Source organism: Perca fluviatilis, chromosome 12, assembly GCF_010015445.1.
Source record: "Perca fluviatilis chromosome 12, GENO_Pfluv_1.0, whole genome shotgun sequence".
NCBI classification, from domain to species: Eukaryota; Metazoa; Chordata; class Actinopteri; order Perciformes; family Percidae; genus Perca; species Perca fluviatilis.
This window is the reverse complement of record NC_053123.1, coordinates 18,099,494-18,119,730: the sequence shown is the minus strand read 5'-3', so window position 1 is coordinate 18,119,730 and position 20,237 is coordinate 18,099,494. Positions and strand designations below refer to the sequence as shown.

The 20,237-nt window shown below is 38.7% G+C and overlaps 3 protein-coding genes across 11 annotated transcripts in view; 2 read left to right on the top strand and 1 right to left on the bottom strand.

Moving 5' to 3' along the window:
• The window catches only part of osbpl6 (oxysterol binding protein-like 6), a 35,376-nt gene extending 34,169 nt beyond the window's left edge, over positions 1-1,207 (bottom strand). For 5 of the 7 annotated variants that reach the window (XM_039817762.1, XM_039817767.1, XM_039817765.1 and 2 more), the window contains exon 1: positions 923-1,206. The gene's annotated coding sequence lies outside the window, so the exon portion shown is untranslated. Of the gene's footprint in view, positions 1-922 lie in introns of all 7 variants that reach the window. The other 2 variants (XM_039817768.1, XM_039817766.1) reach the window with 1 other exon arrangement.
• Positions 1,208-4,633: 3,426 nt separating this feature from the next.
• Positions 4,634-6,216, top strand: LOC120569287 (cytochrome c-like). Of its 3 annotated transcripts, none has more exons than XM_039817109.1 (3): positions 4,634-4,765; positions 5,373-5,549; positions 5,647-6,216. In XM_039817109.1, exons 2-3 carry the CDS (start codon positions 5,378-5,380, stop codon positions 5,790-5,792), a joined length of 318 nt encoding a protein of 105 aa, XP_039673043.1. In that variant the 5' UTR covers positions 4,634-4,765; positions 5,373-5,377; the 3' UTR covers positions 5,793-6,216. The 3 variants fall into 3 exon arrangements, with proteins under 3 accessions (XP_039673043.1, XP_039673045.1, XP_039673044.1); XM_039817111.1 differs by having other exon boundaries at positions 4,639-4,707; XM_039817110.1 differs by having other exon boundaries at positions 4,645-4,788.
• Positions 6,217-7,388: 1,172 nt separating this feature from the next.
• Positions 7,389-20,237, top strand: part of pde11a (phosphodiesterase 11a) — a 46,325-nt gene continuing 33,476 nt past the window's right edge. Inside the window, exons 1-5 of the mRNA XM_039818618.1 lie at positions 7,389-8,559; positions 9,187-9,345; positions 18,910-18,999; positions 19,616-19,756; positions 19,932-19,996. Coding sequence (XP_039674552.1) covers positions 7,771-8,559; positions 9,187-9,345; positions 18,910-18,999; positions 19,616-19,756; positions 19,932-19,996 — 1,244 coding nt within the window. The 5' untranslated portion in view covers positions 7,389-7,770. The remainder of the gene's footprint in view (positions 8,560-9,186; positions 9,346-18,909; positions 19,000-19,615; positions 19,757-19,931; positions 19,997-20,237) is intronic.

The window sequence follows — 20,237 nt, the reverse complement described above, 5'->3', positions numbered from 1 at the left end:
TAAGGCTCTTACTGCTCTGCAAAGATTGCATTTAAATGGGATGGGGAGACCTTCAGCGGGAGGGTTCTTCAGGCCGGGCCAAGAAATATTTTGGAAAATCAATCATCACTGCTGATCAAAGCAACATCTATTCAAGAAAGCATGCCAGTGACGAGCTACAATTGTATCCAGCTTCCCAGTCCCCTCTGCTGTTCTTTGATTTATGTGATTTGGGGCTATTTTAAACAACTGCAAAGTCACTGGCTGACCTTCAGTTAAAAAAAGGAGGCAAAGTAATATTGTGGAGCAATCCTATAAGTGACAGAAGTTGGCTAACTTTCAATTAGTTGGCATCTCAACCCTGACAACATAATGAGTGCAATATAAAGGATTATGAGTGGAGATCATGTTCATCAGTAATACTCTAATACATGAAGAGACAGCTGTCTAACGGGACGTTAGGAGAAGCCATTAAACTCGGTTAAAAAGGTGAAAATTTCAGTGACGCATTAAGTTCTACATCATCAAAGTCCGTTACAGAGTTGGCTGCCTGGCTGTTTTATTACTCCATAACAGCATCCATGTTTTAGGGGTCCTAGCTAAATCGTGATAATGCCCCTGTGATGTTGGGACATGCATGTTTCTATACACGGTCCGAGGGTCATCTCATCCTTGTGTCAGACTAGCAGCAGCTGGCTAAGTCAGCGGTAGCTCGGTAGTAATGTCTGACTGGTCCTCCTCGGTGATTCACTCGGGATGCAAATACAAAAGGATAAGATGCTGGGGTCTCAGTCTGAGCGGATGAATAGAGCACCAAAACAAAGGCTGTAACGTTACACCTTAATTCGACATAGCTTTGTTATGACACGGTAGTGCCCTCTATATAAACACGACTGGCATTGAGATTGCCTTGAAAGGGAGAGAGAAAAGCGTATTGCCTTACCACAGATGCGATGTAATGACCACTTTACAGTTCTTGGCGCAGGAAACAATTGGGGGGGTCTCCCTTCACTGGGCAGAGATTCCCAGCATCTCAAAGACAAACGGCTTCCATTAGGTTCCTCATCGAAATATATATATATTTCTTCGTATTAAAGACGGGTGCTGTACGGAAGCTAGAACATTATGGAAACTCAAAAAAAAGTGCTGCGTTTGCCCGTTTCCTTGAATGCAGTCTGTGATGCTCAGCTCAGCTCAACTGCACTCTGGTTGCTCCTCCCTGCAGCAAGATCGGCTTTGAGCGGGAAGAAATCCCAGGAATGGATCAAGCACTGGCGGACAGTGGCTGGTCACAAAACACGGCTATGGAGTCACATAAACGTCGGAATCTGAGTAGCAAATTCGATCTGACCGTAGAGCTCTCGATTTACCTCCATGTATTAACGTCATGCTGAGATGATTTCCCTGATCAGAAAATATTATAACAGAGTAGGCTACCACAGGTCCACTGATGAACTGGTCAAACATGGGGCAAGGGTGCCACTGCAGGCATACTATTTTTCATGTTAGCAATTAAAAAATATTAAGAGAATGTGAATGTTTCCTGTACAGTAACTAAAAGAAAATCATCACCCAGTTCTGAATCTTTTTCAATATGGTCGCGTTTACCTTCTTTTATATGGTTGCCTGGCAACAGCTCTTACCAACCATGGCTGTTGTCGGTACACGATTTCTGCTGCCTGCACGATCCGACCTGCGCATGCGCCGGAAGCGTGGAACAGATCGTGCAGTGTCGTAAATCCTCCTACAACAGGATTATCATCTGCGTCTATGGTACCGACAAAATGTATTAAAAGAACGTTACCAACCCAACCATAGACTGTGAACCATCCATGCTGTGAACCATGGATGTATTGCTGTGAACCCAACCCATCCATAAGGCCAATGTATGGTGGCCCTGAAGGTCAAAACACAAAAGCATTTCAGAAAACACTACATTTCATTAAACACTTCAACATTTCGCAAAACACTTCAACATTTCGCAAAACACTTCAACATTTCACAAAACAAAACATTTCCCTGATTTTACAATTTACTATATTGTTAATTTAGAAAAAAAAAAAAATGAAATTGTGTGAAGCTTTCTTCAGGCTATAGCCTATTGAGTGTTCAATGTCATGGAAGTAGGCCTAAATAACGTCCCACCTGTTTAGTTTAATCTGGTTTTAGTTTGGTTTGGGTTTGAGACATTGGGAGATAGGCTACAATGTCTTTACTATAGATGGCATATCAGTTTGTTGACTTTGTCGGTGTGCAGGACTTTGCTGTTGTTCAGGCGGAAAGCCCATTCTGATCTATTGCACATTGCAGTGTTTCCGCAGGATCAGTTGAACGGATATGGCATGTTTCACGGTTATAAGATGATGAATCTGAAATTGCGAGTGAGACAGCTTGCTGTCACTGCCAATGCTAATTGAATTGTATCTCTTCTGTTACATGTGGTCAAGGGGACAGTTAGCTAATATAATTTGCCATGTGGCATGTAACTAATACCTTATATTAGTATTTACCTGTATTTACCCTGTAGATTACTTGAAATCTAAAACGGGATCAGTAGCAGCAATTCCATGTGGACATTAAAAGCTTCTCACAGGATGTCTTGTTAATTCACAGCTGTTTTTCGGAGTTTCTGTTTATCTGAATAAAAGAGATTTTTTTTTCAAGTGAATGCATTATGCTTCTGTAATATTTAGCTTAAAATTTGGATATGAAATCTAGTCGACTTTTTAAAGAGACCAATGAAAGAAACCTCTACAAGAAAACGATTTATGCTAATAAGTTAGCGTTACTTATAGAAGCTAACAATCTCCCCACTCCCGCAAAGATGCTCTAAACCCTCTCTGGTTGCTGTCAGACAGAGTGCTAAAGGTTAAGAAAGAAAACAAGTAGGCCTAAAGAGAGAGTAAATCAGGTAATGGAAAACTACTAGAGGGTAAGAACTACCGTTCTGTGGGAGGAAAGGGGTTTGAAAGGAGCTTGCTGGTGGATTAGAAAGTCAAACTAGCTAGGTAACTTACTGCCCGCTAGCTGTAACCGCTGTTTGTGTTTGGTTGTCAACAACCATACTATGGTCAATGGCCTTTAACGTTATGTTCCAATAACGTTTACCATGGCTACGGGCGTTTCCTTTGGTTATGTGCATGGTCACAAGTTTGGCATAAAATCAAGCTGACGTCACCAATTTATAATGAACTTAAAGCATTTATTTGGACAAATGTAACGTAAAGATGGGAGGCCGTGAAGACTTGACAACACATGGTGTGAATGCATTATTAGGGTATTTGAGCGTAATGAGATTATCTGTCAACCGTCCATAGGTCAACTGTTATAGGTCAACTGGCGGCTGACCCTCAGAAGTAGCCACAGAAAGAAAAGCACCCTGGTGATGTAAGAGGTGAGACAAGAGTATCAATAAAAGCAAAGCATAATACACATAGGCCTGCTTGGCTGTTATATTAAATATATAGGAGCGGACAGACTGGTATTTTGTGTGTGATGGCTTGCTCATAAGTGTGTGTGGTGTTCCAATCCCATGGTAACTTGGAAACCAGTGCACTCCTGCTTTTCACACACTGGGGAATATTTTATGTACAAAAGTAACTTGAGAGGTGAGGTTTATGGAGAATATTTTACACACAAAAGTAACTTGAGAGGTGAGGTTTATGGAGAATATTTTACACACAAAAGTAACTTGAGAGGCAGTCTGGGCAAGGGTAACAATAAACTCTTCTCATCTGTCTGTGTCTGTCTCAAAAACAGTTGGTTATCAGATTTCGTGGCTGGCTTACCCAACCTGAACTCTGACATGCTCCAATATAAGCTTTTCCTTATAGATCTCTCATTGCCAGAATAAACCTTGTCATGGTTTATACATTTTCATTTTAAGGCTTTCTACTGTAGAACAACAGGGGAATTGGAAGAATACAGTATGGGCAGAAACTGCTGAAAATGTGTGTAAGGTCAGTTTTGAAGCAGTATGACAAAACACACCTTTTGCTGTTAAAGAATGTTAAGGAAAAACTCAGGAGCAGCACAACTCATATCACATACGTGAAGAAGATTCAGGACATTTTGATGACTTGCAGGAGCATATGAACACTCAACTGAGGAGACAATTAAGCAGGTACATTTTAACCACAATGTGTTATTGTGCAGTGCTGTCCCAACTCTCTAAGTTCCTGTCTTCCTGAAGGTGTATTTAAAGTCATGCTGGAGGCGTTACGTTTAGCTGAACCTTTAAGGTAAACTAAGATATTGCAGGCGCCTAAACACAGATGCTAAAGCCTAGTTCAGCCTATCTCTCTCTCTCTCTTAAGTATGCAAAAGTGTGGCTGGCCCACGGACCTCCAAAAGGAGACTGTCCTGAAACATTGTTGATCAGAGCCACTGTAATTTGAATCAAGTCACATTTTAAAGATCACTTTTATGATTATGCCGTGGTGTCTAATAACAAGAAAAAAACAGGTTATGCTCTGGTTTCCATTGGAGGTGGTCAGTGAAATATGATTCATTTTCTTTTTTTATTAGATTTTTTGTTGATGGTAATAGTATCAGAAAGATATCATGTTTTACATTGCACAATTTGATGACAGAAGTGTGGTCATAACGAGGATCATAGATATATATATATGACGAGGATTATGAAACAGGTCAGCTGACTGATGACGTTACAGCGGGAGTAACATCACGGAGAGGAAGCACGTTTGGGAATCACTTGCGACCGAGCCGGTAGGAGAATAAAAGCTGAGGAATTAAGTTTCAATAAGTCGGTTAATATCAAGAAAAGGTGAGAAGTTGATCATCAAAATAGTAAGCTTTTCTGTTCGTTGTTCTTAGTTTAGTAACGTTATATCCTAAATCTGTCTGCCGGTTCCTTTCGTGTGCAACGTGGTCAGTGGCCAGTGTTTCCGGAGAATACACAGTTATTGTTTCTAAAACAAACTAAGACACATTTTTACTATAAAATGTCTCCACCTAGTTTTCATTTCTATAATGTGTATATATCGCACATAGGTTTTTACCTAAAGTTAAAACAATTGTCAGTAGGCCTGCCTAAGATAGCCTACCGTATGTGACCATTTCTTTTGCTGAAATGTGTCATATCACAGATCTAGTAAACGTGTATCGATACTGCTTGTGTTTTTACCAAAGAAACTTTTATTTAAAGTCGGTTTTGTAACCTGGCCGCTTTGGTTGCGCAACTTTGAAGTGAACTCCCCCTTGTGGCTCAACGAGGGTATCGTTGTTTTAAAATCTTTTATTAATCAAAAGCAACCAAGAAAAATACCAAAATCTAGGTTTTACAATGTAATATTTAGCACAAGTTGGTATTATTGATGATGATTTAAGCTAACAAAATTCCAATTACCCTGTGTGTATTTTTTCCTTAACAGAAACCATGCCTGCAGACATTGAAAAAGGCAAAAAGGCATTTGTCCAGAAGTGTGCCCAGTGCCATACTGTGGAGAATGGAGGAAAGCACAAGGTTGGGCCTAACCTTTGGGGTCTGTTTGGACGCAAAACAGGCCAGGCAGAGGGCTTCTCCTATACTGATGCAAACAAAAGCAAAGGTAAAAACCGTACATGCCTGTTTACAGTATTTGAATAGTCCAAGGAATCCTGCTGTGTGGCCTGAACATTCTCCACTGTGTGTGCTCACAATTTCAGGCATTGTCTGGAATGAAGACACCCTGATGATTTATTTGGAGAACCCCAAGAAATACATTCCAGGAACAAAGATGATCTTCGCTGGCATCAAAAAAAAGAATGAACGAGCTGACCTTATAGCATATCTGAAGTCTGCAACTTCATAAAGAACTCATCTGTGCATCTTTGCCAGTTTGTGTCCTGACAAACCGATGAAAACGCCAGGACTCGTTCTTTCAAAATCAGGCATAATGGCAAGCAATCTCTGACTGGTATTGACATAAGTTACCATTTTTGTTACAGCTCTACCTCTACGGTTTCTTAAATGATCCTCCTTTGTGATGGACTAAAATGGTATCCCCTGGTTTTAACAATTTTTTTTTTTTTTTTTTTTTTTAAATAAATTATTAAACCATATATTGTGTGTATATATAATGTAGGGCCAGAAAGCTGTTTGTTTATTGTCATCCAGAATGATGATTAACTTTCAAGAATGAATATACCTTTGCTTCCAATTTTAATGATACCTCAACAGTCTTTTATTTTGTCATATTTGAATTTGCAAGTTGAATAAAGTTGACACTAAATGTTGTTCTTTTGCAATTAGTTTGACTCAATATGGCCCTAGAAGAAAGAACCAATATAGTCTGCATTTTGATATACAGTATGCCAGTGGAGAAGAGAGTAGCTTCTCTAAATAAAGCAACTTGTAATTTGTAGCTTAAAGAGTATTTGAATTTGGAAGCTGACATGTACAGTAAGTCACAAATGCTGCACATTTTTGGTAGGTCAGGTTGTTTTGCTTCAGTAGAAGTTGGAAACTCAATGTTGGAGATACAGATGTTGACTGGCTGACAGTTACTGAGTTAATTTGTTAGGGAAACCGCAGGTAAGCTGAATATATATATATATATATATATATATATATATATATATATATTAAAAAGCTGGTAGTATATTTCAAACTTTCTCATCTAGAAGGCTTTTTCTTCAAACTCCTTGTCACGATTCTTATCGTTATCAAAGTGTTCTGGAGAAGTTCAAATTTAAAGAGATCATTGGACAAGGGGTGTCCATAGAGTTGGGCTGTGTATATATTCCCAGTCCCAAACTGTGGAGTATAACTCCCTCTAGCGTTCAGAAGTCACATTTGCACAGATTCGCCAATAATATTGTAGGAATTAGATTTTCTTACATCCCCCTGCTGTCAATAAAAGTCGGTGTCAAGTAATTAAATTGTATAGACCAACCACTGCAGATTCCATATTTGCCTAAGTTTGTGGCTTATGAAATGGATGCATTGTCGAGCTGCAATATATGTTATAGATGCTATGAAATTTGATTATTCTTGTCAGTCAGCAGTGCCATCACCAAAGCCTTGACAGAGATTTGTTTGGCTACTGAAGCTTAATTTCATTAAATTATAATCCACCCACAGCATTTTTTGTGCTTTTCAGAAGCCATATAAATCTAGTGGAGCACTGAATAATTGCTGAAAGTAATGATCATTAATGAGCAAACATCCACTGTAATCCACAATTTTTCATCTTTATATCTAGCCTACTACGTTTACAATATGCATCATATATTATGCATGCTGAGAAGATTATAGATGAATCCACCCTAATTATCATCATCATCAACTTCATCATCATCATCATCATAGGAGGAGGTTCAAACAGCCAGAGGGCTGACTGCTGAAGAAACCCTGAGCTCCTGTCTGTGTGACGAATCGAGCGTCAGCGGGACCGAGCCAACCACAGCCAGCATCATTTGCACACAAGAAGACCCATTCGACGGTTATGTTCGGTAGTGGCTCTTTATGAGATTTCCAATGCTTGTGAATTTAGTCAACGCGAGCCTCAACTTCCTTTGCTCAGATCTGCTTTAATGTTCTTAAAATAAGTGAACGATGTGAAGATGCTGTGGAGGAATATGTTGGTGCGCAAAGGGAGTCTCCATCCATCCCCTTACAGAGTGGAAACTGGATATGTAGCCAGAGCTTCAGGGGTTATTCCAGCATAATGCATCCTGGAAGTTATGATGTTCAAATGATTCTCTACTTTAACTCTAAAGCCCCATAAATGATATTTCTCTGCGCAACTTCATGGATTTGGTTCACTGAGGACCATCTGAAGAACAGACATGGCAGTGCCAACTATGGTGTTCTCTGACGTGGAAAGTTTTCTGGACTCGCATCCCGATTTATTCGAGGACTACCTGAACAGAAAGGGGAATTTTAGCATGGTGGAGAAATGGCTCAAGAATCACCAGGCGAGCAAAAGTCCGGTGGCTGCAGCTCCTGCCGAGCCGGGAGAAGAGAAGAGCAACGCGTGCAAGAACAGCTGGGCAAGCAAATGTGATGGTCTACAAAGAAGAGCCTCGCAGAAGGAGCTGCGCAAAACTTTCGCCAGATCAAAGGTCATCAATGTCAACAGAACATACGACGAACATGTTAATTCCAGGGCCCAGGAGCCCCTAACGAGCATGAGGAGGAGAGCTCTGCTGAGGAAAGCGAGCTCTCTGCCCCCGACCACTGCGCACATACTGAGCGCACTGCTGGAGTCCAGAGTCAACATCCCCCAGTACCCGTCCACAGCCGTGGATTTTAAATATTATCTCAAAGAACACAACGAAAGAGAGTTTTTCCTGGAGCTTGTAAAAGATATATCTAACGACTTGGATCTAACGAGTCTCAGCTACAAAATCCTTGTGTTTGTTTGTATTATGGTCGATGCAGACCGGTGCTCCTTGTTTTTAGTGGAGGGAACGGGCAACAAGAAGACATTAGTGTCCAAATTATTTGATGTGCACGCGGGCACCACAGTTTTACCCTCAATGAAATCAGATGAAGTTCAAGTGCCGTGGGGGAAAGGAATCATTGGATATGTGGCTGAACACGGAGAGACAGTGAACATTTCTGACGCTTATCAGGTGCCTGCTCCTCTTTGTGCATGCATGCATGTGTGTGCATTTGCATGAGTCACAGAAAGAGAGAGAGACTCAGACAGGCAGACAGATAATTTAAGTTCAGTCTGTCACTTTATCCCACAGTTAATTGATCATCAAGCAAACAGAGCTGAGAGCATTGAAACCAACACCAACAGTCCACTGGACAAAGCTTGTGTCAAACCGCAGCTTCACAAAAACAATAACCAATAATAACCACTTAGTCTACCTTGATTTTAAGAAAGTAAGAATACTATATTACAAGGACAGAAATTTGCTTTATGATTCCAGTGTATGTTTGTCAGTAGAAGACCTGTTCTTGGTCAACCAAACATTTACAGTAGAAATGAGTAGGCTAAAAAATGAAGTTATGTTGCTTTAATGTCCATAAACAGCTGCGCACCACCTCTTCAAGTCAAGTTAAGTCAACCTCTTCAGTCATTTGTCTATCATATTGCCTTTATTGTAGACGTTTTTGTTTATAAGACATGGAGTCCTGATGAGTTGTACAGTTTCCTGCACCGTCATCTGAAACGAAAAAGGGGAAACTGCATTTTTTGCAATAAGTGCTTACATTGTGTCTTAATTTTGCACTGTCCCTATGGATTGCAGGATCGTCGGTTCAGTGATGAAATTGACAAGCTGACAGGGTACAAAACCAAGTCACTCTTGTGCATGCCCATTTGCAACAGTGATGGAGAGATAATTGGAGTTGCTCAGGCCATCAACAAGACTTCAAGTGGAGAACTCTTCACTGAAGATGATGAAAAGGTAATTTAATTGTTATAGTTTTGAGTGTGAAGGTACCATGCTGTCATAATAACACAATATGTATCCTGCTGCTTGCTTGGCATGAGCAGAAAAGATAATTGTGTTGGTTTTTCTTTGTTTGATTATGAATGATTTTATTGAATATGTTGTCTTGACTTACAAGATGTCATCTCCGTCCTTGTGTATAAACATTTTGTCATTTAGTTTTCTGCACATGTAAAAGGTCTTCCATCTTTACTAAAAAAAAAAAAAAAGACTGACTCAAACAACTTCATCAAGCACAAAAGAGATACAAATTATATCTGGGGCAGTCTTAGTTCATATGTGAATGTATGTGTACATAGAATTATGATTATAAGGGGCAGTAAGTCACATTGGTTCGGTAATTTAGCTCAGCAATTGCATATCCTGTTGAAATCACATCTTTATAATGCTTACCTACTAGTGATTGGTTTGAATAAACCAATAACCATATTGCCATATGATTCTGTGGCAATATTGTAGGTTGGTCATACTTCTTAGCCACATACTAGGGATAGCAATGAAGGTTGGTTGGTTCACAGAGCAAGACAAGACATGCTACCCAGAGGGTGAATCATTATGACTCTTGATCCTGTGACTTTTCCTCTAGGGCCACCACAAGGCTGACATTTTTGGGTTTATGTGAAATGTCTGTTTACAGTTATCCAGTGAAATGTCTCCACATACACCTCATTGATTGGCAAAACATTCAGTACAGACCTTCATGGTTCCCGCACGTATGTACAGTATCTTAACCACTTCGGTGATCCTCTGACTGGCTTGACATTCTTTGTTCAGAGTAAAATGTTTCATCAGCTGTTGGATGATTTGCAGTGAAATTTGGTACAGACGGAAGTTTTCCCACTGGATGACATGTAATCACTTTGGTGATACCCTGACGTTTGCTTTAGCACCATCATGAGGTCAACGTTTCAAGTTGTCCAATATTTTAGTTCATGAACAAATACAGGCTGCAAAACTAATTAAGTTCCCATCAGCCTAACTAGCAAATATTAGCATGCTAACACACTAAACTCAGACTGTGAATATGGTAAACTTTACCTGCTAACTATCAGCATGTTAACAGTCATTGTAAGCATGTTGGCATGCTGACTTTAGCAAGCTGCTAGCATGGCTTCAGACTCTTATTGCAGCACAGTGAACTCTAGTGTGGCGGATGGAATAGGCCTGAAGTAAAAGGCGCATTATTCATTTGTGACATGGATGTTACTCAGTTTTTTAGGCAAACACGGTTATGTAGTGTTAATGGTACACAAGTATAGCAGGGCTATTTGTTGTATGTTATACAAGTTTGGATATTGTTTATATATATATATATATATATATATATAAACAATATGGATTTTATAATATAAAAAGGTGTTTATTCTCATATTTTGTATGTTATGATTTGCAATGTTACCTGCAAGCATTGAACATGCTATGGAATATTTCATTAATTGTTAGGGGATTTGCCAGTTAGAGAAACCTTTTTGTGGCCTGAACCTCAGACTGACTTTCTATTTTCTTTTTACTTTATTTAAATTGCTGAACAAACTGGAGATGTGGGTGCCATCCACATCATATATTGTCTTCAGAGTTTGAATATAGCTCATACTATGCTTTTACATCTGTGTTCCTCTTGCATCATTTCTTAATATTTCACAAGCAACACTAACTGCATATGTGTTGTCTGATACTGTATCAATTTGTTCCTGCGTCCAGGCTGAATGTAAGTAATATTTATTATTTAAAGAATTTCTCCAGCTCAGTCTGATGTGGAGCATATTTGCCCTGAGTCTGAGTCTCAGTGCTCAGTTTCTAGCTAGGTCATAGCTTGTCTCTCAGCATCACCACATTTGCCTGAGGCAGTATCTTCCAAAGGGCCAGGGCTCTTGTTGTAGTGTCACCAATAATAACAACTTTATATAAGCTGCTCAGAATCTCCAATTGGTTTACGCTTTACTTTTGTGCTTAGTGGGACAGCCAGAGTGTCAGTCTTTCATTTAGTGTCACCATTTGGATTTCACCATTTATGTGATTTTGACTGGAGTTAACACCAGCAAAATAGGACTTGTGGCAGAGTTTAGGGTATCTCAATTGGTCCAGTGGAGCGGCTCAATGGCCAACAGATCAGACTTGTACTACCGAATTACCGAATGTCTTCCAGGTGTGAATGCGTGTACCTGTGTGTACAGGATAAAATGGAGAGATGTTTGGGCGCCCAGATAGCTCAGTTGGTAGAGCGGGCGCCCATTTATAGAGGATATCTCCTCGACGCGGCGGCCGCAGGTTCGACTCCGACCTGCGGCCCTTTGCTGCATGTCATTCCCCCCTCTCTCTCCCCTTTCACGTCTTCAGCTGTCCTGTCAATTAAAGGCCTAAAATGCCCCAAAAAAAAAAAAAAAAAAATGGAGAGATGTTGGTATGAATTGTCCACAGATATTCTGTTTTTGATCAGAGGACCGACGAATTTTGGATGACTTTAGTATTTAACCCCTTTGTGAATCAGCCCAGTCTGTAAAGGGATATGTCAAGTTGGCAGCTGCAACAAAAAAAAGACACTGTGGTGCCCGGATAGCTCAGTTGGTAGAGCAGGCGCCCATATGTAGAGGTTTACTCCTCGATGCAGCCCGGGTTCGACTCTGACCTGCAGCCCTTTGCTGCATATCATTCCCCCTCTCCCCTTTCATTTCTTCAGCTGTCCTGTCAATAAAGGCCTAAAAATGCCCAAAAATTAATCTTAAAAAAAAAAAGACACTGTTATACACATATGTATACACATACATTATGATATGTCAAAGCAGTAGATGGGGGTGTTACATTTCACACTAATTCAGATAGATCTTCTGTTTCTGAATGAATGTTTATTTGACTTATTACCATCATCAGAAAGGCACGAGGAGCACGTGTTTAATCCATCAGCACACATGAATAGATGTAACAGAAAGGCGGTGACAAGCCAACACACTTACTTGTTCTCTTATTGCAGCGTGAGCCCCTAAAGGCGAGAAGAGATGAAAGATGAAAGCACAAAGCTAGCTGTGCTTTTGTTTTAGGGTTAGGTTTCTCTGCAAAAGACTATATTTTTTTATGTATAGTATGTTTTTCTAAAATGGAGCTCTACTGTCAAAATGACATCCATTGTTCATAATAGATGCAGATTAGGTGTTCTTTTTTTCTTTCTGATGTTTTGAGTTTGTTTCACATTGCATTAACATCACACTAATGCTTTTGATGGCTACAGCTGAATTAGTAATGAAATGCAATGCTAGTGTAAAAAAACCCACAGTAAGCTTCCTGCACAGCACAGCTGCTGCTCTGCTTTTGTTAAAAAAATAAAATGTCGTTCTCTATGTACTGAAAGCTTATAGGATATTTAAACACATTGCTGTAAATGGCTGATGGTTTTAAATCCCACACTGCCTTGTGTTGTGTTGATACCCTGCAGGATGGGAGTCCTTTGGGGAGCTTGGATAATGGTTCAACCCATGTATAATTGCATTGTCTCATTAGCTTCTGTATAGGAATATAGCTATTGACTTAATTTAAGTGCATAAGCTGACCTCATCCTCCTATCTCTACATCTTGTGTTATCTTGATTTAGCTTTTCATTCACTTTGTATGTATTTTTATACATTTTACATGAATATTCAGCTAGACATTTTTATAAATTTTCTGTTAATAGGATGCGAGTTCCCCCATGTAGGTTCCGTTTGCCAGTATAGTTTAACATCTGAGTGAGTCGATTGTCAAATAGCATTCTCACCTCAAGGCTGTGCTTCCTCAGGCTGTCAAACTCTCTGTCAAATTGGCTCAAAGCAATACTGTAATAACTACTTTCACACAATTTCCCAATGTAAATCTACAGCTAAAGAAGAGAGAACACAGTTTCTGCTTGAAGCCACATGGTTTTAATATGTTCCTGCAGGATATCAGATCAAATGAAATTCAAACAGTGCGTTATACCAAACTGGTTTCTTACATAGTTCTTTATATAACCGCAAAATGTGGAAAATCCACTTAAATCAAGAGTAATTTAAAAACGACATTTGCAATATCAAGGATTTGCAAGATATGGTAAAGAATACATGTATGTAGATGATGTACTGTACAGCAGGGGACCCCAACAATAAAGGCAGACCTAGCTGCCCTGCCTCTCAAAGAGGAATAGAAGGGGTGATTAAGGGCTTGAACTGAATTCTATGCTGGCTAAGTGATTCTGAACTTCAATACTGACCCCTTGTCGGTTATACTCTTTTGATATTGTCTTGTTTTAAGAAATTAGAGGAGTGCTTTTATGATGATTTGGATTATTTATTTTGTAGTGTGCAACCAGCAAGCATTTTAACTGCATAGTTTTGTTTGTATTTTTGAATGTCCGATCAAACAGTAATGTTTAATTTGGAAATAAGAAAAAGAGTACATTTTGTTTCAAAGTGAAAAATAGGAGGACCTAAAACTGTACCTTGGGGGATACCACACCTACTGCAACACATTGTAATATCTGAGTCGACTGGATAACTCTCAAAACAAGAATAAAAAAACATGAATCAAAACAGAACAAAAGCAGATACAGACAGATCTGGCAGATGATGGTTATTGGTTGCCTTCATTAGAACTATTTCTCTGCATATAGCATAGCATGAATGTTTGGTCATTTGATATAATAAAAGTGTGTCCAAAAGAGACAACCTACTGTATATAACAGTTTAACTGTCTAATGAAAGACCACTTGTGCCAATACTCTATATAATACAATATAATGTCTGCTATGAATTTGGCTCACTGCCCACGGAGCAGTTTCTTGGAGAAAATCAGAGTAATTACTGCCAGTTTGGGCTTAAGGTGATGGTCATTATAAAGGGTAAAGTCTGTAACCATTAAACAAACAAAAAAAAAATTTCTCAATGAAGATTTTAGTATTTTACAGTTTGCTGTGGCCTCCAAGGATAGTCACTATTTCTTGAAGATGCACAGACTTTCAAAGCACTTTGACTCTTAACAAGAATACAACGGCAAGGAAATCCTTCAGTTTATTTCAGTTTAGTTCACTTCAATGCAATTTAAGTAATCACGCTTTGAAAAATGTAAATGAAACAAAACAAAAACAATATTTTTCACAAATGACTGTATAGCAAGATAAAACAAAAATGGTCACATTTGGAAAATTGATGATTTAGGTTATTTTGTAATAAACATAAAAAAACAACAAAAAAATAAAACTATGCATTTTCAATTGTTAGCTGCAGTTCCAAGTCAATTAGCTAACTGTGCTTTAAGTTTCCACAAAGGAGGTATATACATACATAAATATTATACAAAATGCTTATTTGATTAGGAACTGTATACGACCGTGCAAAACATATACCTTACCTAATACCTCCCATACAGTTTAAGTATTGTTTTAGCCAGCTTTCAGAAACCTTTAAAAACAACAGCTGAAAAATAAATCTTTGTCTTTATATCTGACACAGACCAGATTAAGATTCTCAAATTTCTGAGTGGAATACAAAGGTACACTCATTGATTACATTTCCAGGTCTTTAACATGCAAATAACTCCATAACAATAAGCACAGTGAAACTACAGTGAACTGTTTATTAGTAAATTCATTAATTATGTAATTCTTTATTATTGATGTCAATTGATTACACAGATGTTTTCAGAAGGAAAATTAGCATGTGTAAACAACCTCATTGCCAAACATGGTGGCAGTACATTGATGTTATTCGGGTACTGTTGATGCTCTAAATCAACCTTCACAAAGTCGGGTCTTAACACACAATAAAGACAATTACTAAAATTAAACTGCTTTCCTAGCTCTAAATGCTGCTCTGTGTTGCTTTGTAACAAGGGATTGTTATTTAAAATGTACCCATTTGCACAGACTTTGTTGTAAATTGACACAAGGCGCAAAATGTCAGGCTTTATTTTTATGCTTTTGTCCTGTAAGAAAGGACACATTTATTTTGACTTTTGTGTGCAAACTAGTTTACAAAGTACAACAAAATCTCAAAAGAGTTACTGTAGTTTCTGTAGTACTGTGGTTTCATATATCCAGTTTCACGCATTTGAAATAGCGACAAGAATGTTTGTCTGAGGAGACTGCAGGCAAAAGTGGCCCAAATCCGATTTTTTGGGGGACAAGTGACCAGGTCAGACTTCTTCAGAAGTAGAGTGAACACTCAAATCTGGCCCAGATCAGATTTTTTTCAAATCAGATTTAGACCACTTCCATCAGACCCAGGTCCGATTTTTTTCAATGCGGCCGCAGTGTGAACAACCAAGGTGGATTTGATGCGACTTTTACTTCAATCTACATCGACATTTGTCACAATTATGCGCCGGCGGGAGTTAGCCCTAGACAAAGACAGTAAAATTAAAAACTTTACTAGGCCTACAAAATGGAGAACAGTGATGGAGCAAGTCAATGAAGGGAGAGTGAGGTGTTAGATTAGGTGTAGACCTAATTAGCGTATGGGGAGATACTTCAATCAAAACTAGAAGGATCATACCGTAACCAATCCATTTTTGAAAAAATAGCAAACAAAATGGAAGAACGGGGACACAGGAGAACGTGGCTGCAGTGTCAAAGGAAGATGAAGAGCCTTAAAGCTTCATTCTTCTCCTCCTCAGCACCTGCTCATTAATGTTACGGCTGCCATTATATATATTATTATATGTTTATTAGCTGTGTTGTATTAGTGCCCATAAATTACAGCCAAGCAATGCAGTATATTTTAACTGCTAAATTTGGTTGTATGACATTTTAATTTGTAAATCTTATGGTTGCATAAAGGCAGGAAACCTAATCAAGTGTCTTGTATGAAATGGTATTCATTTAACTATTTACAGTATAGGCCAAAAGTTTGGACACACTTTCTCATTCAATGCATTTCCTTTATTTTCATGACTATTTACATTGTAGATTCTCACTGAAGGCATCAAAACTATGAATGAACACATATGGAATTATGTACTTAACAAAAAAGTGTGAAATAACTGAAAACATGTCTTATATTTTAGATTCCTCAAACTAGCCACCCTTTGCTTTTTTGATAGCGCTGCAAACCCTTGGTGTTCTCTCAATGAGCTTCATTAGGTAGTCACCTGAAATGGTTTTCACTTCACAGGTGTGCCTTGTCAGGGTTAATTAGTGGAATTTTTTCCCTTATTAATAAAAAAGCAAAGGGTGGCTACTTTGAAGAATCTAAAATATAAGACATGTTTTCAGTTATTTCACACTTTTTTGTTAAGTACATAATTCGATATGTGTTCATTCATAGTTTTGATGCCTTCAGTGAGAATCTACAATGTAAATAGTCATAAAAAAATAAAAGGAAACGCATTGAATGAGAAAGTGTGTCCAAACTTTTGGCCTGTACTTTATGTAGCTAATAATGATGTATAATAGTGACTTGCTTTGTAAAATTTATTGGAGTGATTCCTGTTGTATACATATTTGATATCACCTTCAAAAGAAGTGTATTTGCAAAACTGCTATGTGCTTTGCTGACACAACTAGGGAGTCCCCATATGAGATCAGAGAAAATGGAGAGCTTAATTTTTTTTCCTGAGTACAATTCTTGACAAAACAACAATGCCTTCACCATATCACACATGCAAAGTGAACACAGCAACTAGTAGTTGTTATGGAGAATGGAGAAAGAAAGTGTTGGCTGTGTAATTTCCCTTGGCCAGTTAGTCTCGTTATTAAACCACTATTTACTGGTCAGTCCACAGATTTTTAGGCAAAAACGTCTTGTTTGTAATGTAACCTTGTCTAATGGCATGCCTGTCAGAATGTAATTAGAGAAAGCAGTGCTTTTCTTGGGTTTGCCTGTAGATCCATAGCCAGATCCCCAAAGTCCTGCTCGCTAATGAATCTGCTCCTGCCGGGGCTAATGATAGCCACTGCGTTTCTGCAAGATCATTACTAGAGAATTCCATAGGACAGCTGAAATAGAATTATGTATTAGCTGATTGCTCAGCATCATCTGTTTTCCGTGTCAGAAAACAATTGCATGAGGTGCTTGATTATGTATGATGACTGAATGAAGGGCGCAAACACAATGTACTCATTAGCATGACAGAGTAATATTTCATATCACATTATGATGAGAATATTTTTTTATTTAGTGATTCAATTTGCGCTTAGCATAAAGAATATCATAATATGCACATCAGTGCGACACGCCTAAACAGGATAATTCAATTTGTCATGGTATTGATGGATTTCATTTATTTGATGACATTAACTACTATAAGCACAATACTATAACTCTGTCAGTGGTTACAATCAGTGTGCATAAAAAGACAATAATTGACCACATTGTGCTCCTCCAAAATACAACAAAAACACAAAACAAAACCAGTCATACACACATATGTGCAACAGAAGAGGGACAAAGCTTGTTTGTACAGTACAGTACACTTTCCCACTCCACCATTGTATGTATATGTTTCTTCACTCTTGACTCTCTCTTTAGTATAAACAATCCATTATTGCTATATTCAACATGCTCTATAAATTCACATGGCCATACTTACTATTTAAAAACAGACTGAGAAATTAAAGATATGTAGCTAACCCAGGAGATCTGTTTGATTGTAAAGAGAAATTGTAGCAATTAGAACAGGGTTTCTCAGCCTTTTCCATCCTATGATGACATTTTTAGGTTTACAGTTATTATGACCCCAGCAATTAGAGCTGTCAACTTGTCATGGGATCAATTGTACTTCACACATCAAACAAATAAATAGCCAATATTAGTCCGTTCTTTTCCTGCATATTCAACTGCATGTGACGTCTCTCCCCATAGGTCCCTAACTCAAGGTTGTGAACATAGACCTCGACTACCTACACAAGCTTCCCAGTTATCAACACAGTGCTAGAGGATTCTGTTCTTTACATGTTCATTTATGGCTAATTAGTTACTGATGCATTATGTTTTCTAAAAGGTGATATCCCTGTATCAGCGGCCACAGCTGAGTAACTTCCCATTCATGCATTGTTGTAGTGTCCCTTTCCTCAGGTCACACTATAGGCTGGTAAATATTAGTGTGTTTGTTGTACTGCTTGTATCGTTTACACAGCAGCCAGATGCTAAAGATAGATAACTGAACAAAGAGGCAGAGTAAGGAAGCACACAACCTAAATTCTATTGATTCCATGTTACAGGGGTTGAGTGTCTCTCAGATAAGGCTAATTGTACTTGAATTCAACCTGTGTATTCACGTCACAGCTGTTGTAACTGCATGCAGTTGCAGCCACCGCTCTGCATTCTGCGTATTGGTGTTCTTCATGAATCAACAGCGGTGAGAAAAAAAAGTAGTTCAATTACAAAGCAGTGCGACGTTCGATTTCAGGATACATATTAAATAGTCATTATTGTGGCTTAATGACTCTATTTATTATGTATCCTGAAAGTGATTCCATTATTTATGTGCAGTCATTTTGTGACATCAGAGACCATGTTTGATAAAATATCCCTGTTTTTCAGTTCAGTGATGACAAAAGTCTGTTAAATATGTCCACAGGTGCTGCAGATGTACCTGCCCTTCTGTGGTATTGCGATCTCCAATGCCCTACTCTTCGCAGCCTCAAGGAAGGAGTATGACAGGAGTCGGGTAAGGATAATAAACCCCCCATCAGCATTACCCCTCCCATTGATGCTGACAGCGACGCTGTATTGATCAGCAGCAGCCCACTTGCTGCCACTGCAAAGCAGCATGCAGCCCTGCATGGACATTTTCTCTGGATCTGTAGTGGGGGATGGGCCTGTATCCAGACTCGGGCCTGGTCTATGATCTAAATCTCCTGGGGAATGTTAAGAGATGCACTAATTCATTCCACACATTGATCTGTGATGGAAGAGAACATAATGACTACACTGCTCAGTGAATGGAGGAGAGAAATCAGGATAGCTCCCTTTATACCTTATGATTTGTATGTGCTTGTGTATGAAATTGGATGACACTGCCTTAGAGAAAGGACCTTACTTACTTGTACTGGGGGAACTGATCATGTTGGTTTATGGTTTAAGGATAATAATAATAATAACAACAACAACAACAACAACAACAATAATAATAATAATAATAATAATAATAATAATAATAATAATTGTGCTCTTACAGCTGAATGAGGTAAAACATATTTTTCTAAAGTGGATTTTACAGCAGTGTGTGGTTCAGATTGTTAGGAATAATGGCAGTGGTGTCTTTTTCTGTCGCTGGTGTACAGGCACTCTTGGAGGTTGTCAATGACCTGTTTGAAGAGCAGACTGACCTAGAGAAGATTGTCAGGAAGATCATGCACCGTGCCCAGACATTGCTAAAGTGCGAGCGCTGCTCTGTTCAGTTGCTGGAGGACATTGAGTCACCGGTACAGTTTTTTTCTCTACTGTTCTGCTGTGTATGTGTCTGTCTGTCTGTCTATACATTTGTACATGTGCATGTCTGTTCTCTCTGTCTGGCTTGATTTATCAGTGAATACTGTGTACCTCCATGCATTTTTTCAAAAGAATCTTGAATGATTTCTTCCCTTTTAAATCTTTCAGGTGGTGAAGTTCACCAAGTCGTTTGAGCTACTGTCCCCTAAGTGTAGTGCAGACACTGAAAACAGGTATGTATGGTGTTTCACTGTTAAAATCTACTCTGCTCCTCAATGACATCCGGCCTAATGAAAAACATAGCATTGTCTTCCTTTTTCACATTTCACATATTGGTAAACATTAAACTAACTTTTGTTTGCCTTTGGCACCACGTCATCTGCAAATTCTGCAGAGAGCTTTGTTTGAATCTGTAAAGCTGACAAAAAATAAAGGAAGTATAAAAATTGAATATTCTGTAGTGCTGTGGGAGCA